The sequence below is a fragment of the Aptenodytes patagonicus genome, chromosome 3 (assembly GCF_965638725.1).
Source record: "Aptenodytes patagonicus chromosome 3, bAptPat1.pri.cur, whole genome shotgun sequence".
Taxonomy (NCBI): Eukaryota; Metazoa; Chordata; class Aves; order Sphenisciformes; family Spheniscidae; genus Aptenodytes; species Aptenodytes patagonicus.
The window spans coordinates 77135335-77144190 of NC_134951.1; the positions used below are offsets into that span (position 1 = coordinate 77135335).

The window sequence follows — 8856 nt, forward strand, 5'->3', positions numbered from 1 at the left end:
GTGGGACAAGAATCCTGCAGGAGTTTACAAGGGTCGTGGGACATACACATCTGAAAGCAAGGGCATAATGCAGAAAAAATAGAAGTAAAGCACAAATGAACCCACGGTGCTGACTGATAAAGATGAACTCTAGCAGTACTGCCGAGAAGGCAGGCACAGAAGTTAGATGAGTCTTCTGAGTTGATTGAACTCATGCAGCTGCCAGTTGTGTAGTTGAAAAGCTAGATTATTTGTGAATTTAGGAGTACTGCAAAGCAATATATTTTCAAGAGGGAATTTCTCTTGGTCTCTACGGTGTTTGTCACCCACAATAATTTTGTCAACTTCAATCAGTGTAAATGATTCTCCCAGCACCTTCTAATAAATACAACTAACGCGTCCAATGCAGGGAATATTCTAGTCCCTACTTGTTTTCAAATTAATTTCTGTCCTCCTTGGGACGTACCTCTCTCCTTTTTTCCCTATCACAAAGCCTCTGAAGATGGTTAGTGAAGCTAGTTAAATGGAGAAAAAAATAGATTGGAATATGCATTTGTGAACACGCATCTCAGGCACAATTCACAACACTTCATGAAGTTAACCTTTAAGAGCATTTTTGTAACTGTTGGTACCTATAGATATATTTGTAAACTCTGAAATTTCAAATATTTGATTTGGAGTTGCTTTTCTCTATTGCCTGGTCATAATTTTATCAGAAAGTATCAATCATAGAGTGACACCATGGAATTAATAATATAACATTGTTGGAGACAGCTGTGGGAACACCTTGTGAGAAATTGAACACAACTGTATGAAAATTATTCCTTTGAGTTATTTGATGGAAATTGCCCCACTTATCTTTAAACAGAACTATTATTTTCTAGCACCTCTAAAGCTACTTTAGTGAGTTCTACTGAAAGAACTTATTTCCTGTGAAATTTGCAATAATGTGCAAGATTCACTCCCTTCCATCCTCTTTCCAACATATATAACCATGCCTATGAGTTTCCTGTACGCTACTACAATGGAGAGCGTGCGGCAGTCAGGTTATCAAAAGTCATTGTGAGGATGTCTACCTACCATATACTTTGATCTGAAAGCCTTTACAGTTGTGCCATCTGCCTCGTCATAGTTCATTTATACTCAAGCAAAAGGAACAGCCAGGCAATACAAATCTGACAAAATTGATCAAGACCAGAAACATCTCAGTGCTCTCAGTAAAATTAATCTATAAACAATAGAAATTTGGTGCAATTAATTTAATCGTTCCATTTCCAAAGTTTTTTCTATGAAGTCTGTATGTTAATCTGTTGGAATGGAAATTTTGTTTATAAAGGGGTACTTGTACACTAAAGTGTAAGAATCGTCCATAAATCGCAAACGACACTCGAACGGATCTATTCTGCACATTCAGATTTTGTTTTCACAGAATCAAAAATCTCACATACATTTTATAAGGCTAACACGTATGCAACGATGTAAATGAAAAGCCAGGCACAGGCATTAAGTATTTCTATTTGCTTATTCAGAAGTGATATATTTGGAAGATGAGGTGGTAAAAAGGCTTCTTACACCATCATCTCTCCTGCTTCGTGTATAAGAGGAACAGCTAAAGGTGAGGGATCTGGTGGAGACTCCATGCTGATGACTAGCCAGGGTGTGGGCATCTTGTGGGTTTTGGAAATCGCTGTAACCTACAGCAATCTCCCAACCGCTCTGCATTTTCTGGAGACAACCCTGTTAACATCCATGCCTTCAGCATCAAAACAGCGCAGAGGTGGTGCCCGCCATCTCCGCTCAGCATTTCTTACCTCATCCTGGAGGCAGCCCAGGGGGTTTTCTCCAAGCAAGGAAGAAAGTGTCCCCTGTAATTCTTCAGTTTTACCAAATAACCAGTGGCTCCCTGCAAGTTGAGAATAATACCTGACTCTGAGGTTAGCTCACCGAAGACCAGAATATCTTGCTTGGAAAGTAACCCTTAGCAAGCGTAGCTCCTTCTGCCCTTATCACACTCGGGATTGTGCCCAACTTAACACATGTGCTTTTGATGCCTTTGATTTCCATAGGAAGCCTTGGCCTGGAGTTAGACATCCCCTTATGTGCATTTCCAGATAAGAATGACTTTGAAGCCTAAGAGCCGAGATGCACACACACCAAGAACTCCAACGCTTAATTATCTTTGAAGAATCCTTAAAAAAATAGTAGCCTTGAAAATGCCTTGCAGCTCCTATACAGTCACACAGCCTTCCACCGGCAAACGCACAGATTTCTCACATCGTTTAATGACTCCCGCCCACCCTGGAAAAAATGCACTCTCATGATGTGCAACTACGCTCAACTGAGATACATAATAAAATAACCAAACATAGTAACTTGCTTTTCTTTGTTCTTGAATGTGGAGCTTTACATGTCAGTTTTACTCTAGAAGGAGCTATGTGCCCTGTGGGCCTTTGAAAACAGATTTTATTCACTAACTGAGAAGTTTCTACCCAAGTGCAATGTTTATACATCTTAATAAACAACTGTGCAAAAAAAACCCCACCCCAAAACAAGTATGGCATACCTCCATGCAACTTCATGTACTAGTGTATAGAGGTTGTCTGTAGTTAAATGCCATCACCACTAATTAACACTAATTATCCTATTAACACATGAAGAATAAAGTTGCATATCAAATGCAAAGTAGGATATTGGGGACTACTTAAAGACATCATGCTACAGATTGGGTGACTTTATTATCTTCATTCTCATGGCATGTGTAGGCTTCGTGTTAAGAAACGTGGGCGCCGAATTGTGTGGTATATATTTCTGAGTTTCATTAAAGGTATAATTGTGTAGACTGCTATTGTTTGGGGCATTCAAATAACTCCAGCTAAAGTGTAGGAGTAGAGGAAGGGTAAACAGAGGAGTTGGATGGTTCAGTGTCTGAGACAGGGCGCATCACCTCTGGGCTGTTTCTGTGACCCTGGGCCAGTATAGACTGAGGAGCACGGCTAGCTGGCACAGGTAGTCGGTCAGCTCAATGGTCTCATTGCATCCCCTTGTGGTTGGGTGGCTACAAGAGCTGAGGATTGTCCATCCCCACGAGAATGAGGGGTCGGGTAGAAACTAAGCAGCTTTTCTGCACTAAGAGGTGACCAGACTGGATCTGGAGTACTCAGGAGGTGAAACAATTAACTTCTTCACAGTGTCAACCTGTGCATTTCCTAGAAACGTGCCTGTTGCTCACAGTCCCTGCTGAAGTGATTCTCCAACCCGTGATACCCTAGAATTCCTCCCAGCGCATTATGCAGCCCACCATCAAGACAGCGTAGAGGCCTATGAGTAAGTGTGGAGGAGGAATGTTTCTTACTACACTTTATCCCCGTATTTCCAAACACAGCACGGATGGAGCTGCTCCTGTTCACGCAGACTATTATTCAGAGTGGCTTTGTGTTGTCTGCGAAGAATGATCCTACCTTTAACACATCAGCAAGCAAATCTCTCCCAGTGAATGCGTGGGATTTGAAACAACAGAAATGTAACAATTTACACCGATTTTCATGAGCACTAATTTCACTTTAAATAGGAAAAAAAAAGGTCTTTGGAATCCACCCAACAGCAATTGGGATGGGGTTAATAACTTGTCTTTCTGGAAGGGAACACAGAAGTTGAAGCTTGTTACATATTTCCAGTGCAATTTGTAACTTGAATCTAACAATAAAGGTATGGCAGATACAGACTAATAATAATTTAAAAAAAAAAAAAGCAAATATGAATCTTGAGCTGCATAATCTGCAAAACCCTTGTGATGTTTCCTAAGGGGAGACTGTTGCCTTGTGGGGGTAGAACTGATCCACTATTTTCAAAAGAATCACTTTAAAGTCTATAAAAATATCTTGCAACAAGCGTTTTTCATCAGTCAGTAACATATTCACAAAAAAAGATATTTAATTAAAATTTCTCGCAAGCAATGACTGAAATTATTATTTATACTGATCTTTTAAAAACGAATGAACAAGTAACCTTCATAATCTGTTGTCTTTCCCGAAAGAGGTTAAGTCCCACTAACATTAACGAGAGTTACATCTACAGAGTGAGAGAGCGAGGGAGCAGGTCCCTTGAGGCAGCTCCTCAGGCCCTGTGAGTTAGCGTAGCTCCCCGAAATGCATTGAAGGGAGAGGTGGCGATTTACACCAACAAATAATTTACCCCTTTCATGTTTATTTTCACCCTGGCCTGCCACAAGATCTAATCTTATCTGTCAGCAATAGAGAATCTCCATAGCTCATGTCCAACTCTTGCTAGCAGTTCGTTTTCTCATCTGAACAGGGCATAAAATGAACTGCAAATGTCAGCTCATTGATTCCTGCTCTTACTCCGCCCCCCCCACACACACACATTGCAGCACTTTCGTGTTTCAGGTGTCCAGTTTAATCCAATTCACCTTTGAATGTTGTATATGCAACTCTTCCTGGAGATTCTTTTATTTATTCATCATAATGTATCTTCTTAACTCTTTTTACTTAGTCATCTCTTTGAGAATAAAAGGTGTGCAGTCAGCTCAGTAATCAGAGGGAATCATAAATCAAATCCATACAAGAGATACAGTCAGATGAACAGAATAGCTGCAAAACTACAGCAATAATGTGGTCAGGTTTGCAATTTTGCACTTAAAAATCCCATTTTGAGGACCATAACCGGACTATAGGAATGTCACAATAATGTATCAGAAGAGTTTGCCTTCTATCAAATGCAATTACTTCTGTAACTTATGTTGGTCCGCCTAGCCTGGCTATAAACCAACGTCTCCTTTTTAAAATACCCTTACTTCTGATATTTTTCTTGTGATATTTAAAATTAATAAAACCTGTTGACTACGAGCAGACTGTACAGAGCAGTATGTTTTACTAGTGCTCAAGCCGCATGAAAACACGCTCGCCCGGACCTGCTGAGAAACTGCCCGCCGCCCTTCCCTTCCCTTCCCTTCCCTTCCCTTCCCTTCCCTTCCCTTCCCTTCCCTTCCCTTCCCTTCCCTTCCCTTCCCTTCCCAGGGGACGTGGCTTCGCAGGGGCTACCTGGGCCGCAGGGGGATTTTCAGGTTTCTTTCCTCCGCGTTCGCAGTCCCAGACAACGAGTTCACCCGCAGCAAAGCCAGCAGCTAATCCAGGAGTCCCTGCCGAGCCGTGACTCCGCTTGGCTCGGGCAGAAACGCCAAACTTCCCGTGATGGCAGCGACCGAGCGTGTGAGTGGGACCCTCTCACCGGCCCCACGGACAACCTCCCGCCCCCACCGCGGCGCAGCCAGAGCCGCGATCAGCTCCGGCTCCAGATGCCCGCACCCGTTAACTTTTTATTTAGAAATACACGAGCCGCTCTGTGTGTGAATGAGGACGGGGGACGGGGCCGCCGGGGAGACGCCTGGTTTCTTGCGGGCTTTCCTGCGCTGCTGAAACCCCTCCCGTTTCCCGCAGCCGCGGCGCCCGGGGCCGGGGCGGGAGGGGGGGCTCCTCCGCGCCGGGGGAAACCGCATCCCCCCCAACGCCTTTCCCTTACGGTCTCCCCGAGTGGCAGCGGCCGGTGCTCTCCCGGGGAGAAGCCGGCTGCCCCGGGGTCCCGGCGGGTAAGCCAGCGCCGGCCCGTCCTTGCGGAGCCGCCGCGGAGGGCGCGGAGCCCCCGCGGAGGACGCAGCGCCCCGGGGCCGGCCGGGGGGCGGCCCTGGGGCTCCCGCGGGAGGCTGCGGGCCGCCCCATACCTACCTTCCGTGTGGACGGCGGAGACGTAGGTCCAGTTGTAGCGCTTGACGATGTCGAGCATGGCCCTGGCTTGCAGCGTGTCGGAGGGGACCACCCTGAGGAAGTATTTGTACAGCGTTTTGTCGCTCAGGTCGATGCTGGTGGCGGAGTAAGCGATCTGGGGGATGTCGAAGAGCTGGAGCAGATTTTGGACTTGGATAGCGACCGAGCTGGAGCCGGGGCCGATCACCCCCGCGATGGGCTTTTTCACTCTGGTCTGGGGCTGGGGCTGCGAGTCGGAAACGCAGCGGGCGCCCCCGTCCCTGTCGTCCCTGATGGAGATGAGGGAGTCCCGTATGAACTCGATGCTCTGCTCCAGGGCCACCGAGGAGTGCCAGCAGGAGTCTCGGATCTCGCTGCCCAGGGTGATGTTAGGTAGCAGGACCGGGTCGGCGTTAATTTTATCCAAAGTGTGAAACATGGCTTCGACTCTCTGGATGCCGTATTGCTCCCGGATTTCCCCGCACTTCCTCTCGGGCACTTTCTCAGCCGGCGGCTGGTGATGGACAGAGAAGAGGGCCCCGATGATGACATCCCCGTCCATCCGAGCCACCGACCGCTGCGAGGAGGCTGCGGAGAGAAGCACCTTCCGCCCGGCGCTCCTGGGCAGCACGTCCATCTCCAGGAGCAGAGCAGGGAAAAAGACCAGCAGCACGCCAATCATTTTGTTGCACGATGCCATCCAGACCCAGGTTACCAATTTCATGGGCTCCTCTTGCCTGCACATGGTTTAAGGACATGTAGGAAATGGCATCCGCTTCCCCCCGCCAGCGCCCAAGTTGCTCCAAATACCATCACAGCGAAGTCTTACAGCATCGCTCTCGAAGGTGCCAAGGCAGCCGTCATCCTAGTGACTTTTAACCTGGTGGCATAGAAATAGGGGATAAAAGACGCTAACCGGGAAATCGATGTCAAACCGGAGCTCGATAAAGCAACCCCCCACAGTCCGCGGTGACTGCTTTCGCAAATGCCCAGGTCAATTTGCTTCGCTAAAGGCTCGCGGAAGGAAGCTTCAAGAGGGATTAAAATGTGTATTTATTTGCCTTGACGTATGATGGTGCATACTCACGTGTGTTAAGTTTATATGATCCTTTTCGTGTCCGCTTTTCAAGCCAAGGGGGCTGCTCCCCGCACCCTCAGCCGGCACACACCCTCCCCTCCGCCCCTGGGAAGTTTCGAAAGTTTCGCGAGGCAGCTAGCTCCTCGGAGAAGCGTCCCAGCCTGGCCCCAGCGGCCCCAGCCCTGAAGGAGGGGTGACAAGTGCTTCTCTTCTCGCGTTCTGCCTACCTGAAGGCATCTTTCTCAGCTCAGGAATTTCCTTTCCCAATACAGAAAGGGGTGCAAAGAGCGAGCCAGCGATCTGCCCTGCCAGCGACGGGAAATGTCATTTAAAGGTCAGCGAAGGGAGGAAGAAAGGAACCGCTTTACAGTTCAGATTAACTTTCCCGTGTGTAGGGGGCAAAACTGTAATTCAGCCAGGGACACACATATGCAAGCGGGGGAAAATACACATCAGTTACTACGGCAACCGCGGGCAAAGTCCTGATGTGCCTTACCGGCACGCCTGCCTTGCATGCAGGCTTCGGGCGGGGAGAGGCGGCGAGCCCGGCGGCTGGGCTGGGAGGCTCGGAACGCCGTGGCGGAAAGGGGGTGGGCGCCGCGGCTGCCGCCGCCTCCGCCGCCGCCGCCCGGGGAGCCGGGAGCGCGGCCGGGCCGGGCCGGGTCCCTGTTGCACGGCGGCGCCGTCAGCACCCGGGACAGCGCCCGGCAGCCGGGCCGCCGGCCGGACCGCCGCCCCCTGCCCCGCTGGCCCCCCGTCGCCCTGCCCCGGCACCCCGCCGTCCCGGGGTCCCGCCGTCCTGTTACCCCGCCGTGCCGCTGCCCCGGGGTCCCGCTGTTCCGGCCCCGCCGCCGCCGGCTCGGCCGCCCGAGAGCGCCGCTGGGCGCTTCCCCCAAACTTCTGCCCCCCGCCCGGCGCTGCCGCCGCGGTCTCCCCGCATGCAGGCAGGCACACGCGCACGCACTGGCACACCCCGAGGCACGGAGGCTGGCCGCGGCGCGCACCGCCCCAGGCTGGCCGCCGCTCCCCCGTCCCTCCCCGGCGGCGGGCAGGGGTGCCGGGGCCGGGGCCGCCGCCGGGCTGCCCGCCGCGCGGCGCGGAGGGCTGGGGACGGTCACGGGGAAGGCGATGCTCGGAGGAGAGCCGCCGTCCTGGCCGTGTGTCCACACATGCGGGCAGGTATAGCCCCCGAAGTAGGCTCCCCGGGCAGCCCCGGAGCCCGCCTCCGGAGCGCCTTTTGCCTGCACCGCCTGCCCCACAGGCAGCCCCGCGGCTGAGCCCCGCGGTCGGTTTGGAGGGTTACCCCTGAGACGTACCTGGCCGGGTGAGGCAGTGGCTCCCTGCCTGCTCGGAGCAGGCATTGGCGGCTCTCCGGCCGCCCCGAGCTGGCGCGCTGGCGGCGGGGCGACGGCTGTGGGCTGGGCGCTGGTGCCCTCTGTCTTCAGCACCGCTCCACCGCAAGGAAAAAAACAGGTCATCCCGGGCTCATCCATTATTTCACACAGAAGGATCAGTCATTTTCTCCCCCTCCTTAATTTCTTCGGCTATTGTCTTGTAAGCGAGCAAGGAAGCATCACCCGGAGCACGCTGCGGCTGCAGGGGAGGTGTCTGCTCTCACCTCCCGCGGCTCTTAATTCATTATCTTCTTGCCACGATTAGCAAGAGCGAGAGCAAAAGCAAGAGACTGCTGCTCGAAGGGGACTCAGACCACGCTCGGGAGACCCGAGATAGTGAAATGTGCCGGTCTGCCTCACGGGCAGGGTTTCGCTATTGAAATAAATATTTATATTTTTTTTTAAAAAAAAGATACTGCAACAAGATAAATCACCTGTAAGGATAAAGGCATTGAGATTACAGTTTTCAGGTCAAGATGAATCTCAATGAAGCACGTGAGAGGCATGTCAGATTAAAATAATACCAGATTGAATAATCATAATTCAGACGACCTGCTTGCATCCCTAACACAGGTCTCGGGTGTTTTACTTGACTGTATGAAAGTTAAAGTTAGATTACCTCCCCGCTGGGAACTCTATAGATATTTGC

At 50.5% G+C, this 8856-nt stretch overlaps 1 protein-coding gene across 8 annotated transcripts in view; it reads right to left on the bottom strand.

Moving 5' to 3' along the window:
* GRM1 (glutamate metabotropic receptor 1) overlaps positions 1–8299 on the bottom strand; it is a 209592-nt gene extending 201293 nt beyond the window's left edge. For 6 of the 8 annotated variants that reach the window (XM_076333899.1, XM_076333902.1, XM_076333904.1 and 3 more), the window contains exons 1-2: positions 8130–8299; positions 5718–6615 (exon numbers count right to left, since the gene is read on the bottom strand). In XM_076333899.1, the coding sequence (XP_076190014.1) occupies positions 5718–6480 (763 nt within the window). In that variant the 5' untranslated portion in view covers positions 6481–6615; positions 8130–8299. Of the gene's footprint in view, positions 1–5717; positions 6616–6822; positions 6866–7040; positions 7075–8129 lie in introns of those variants that run through there. The other 2 variants (XM_076333901.1, XM_076333900.1) reach the window with 2 other exon arrangements.
* Positions 8300–8856: the final 557 nt, after the last annotated feature.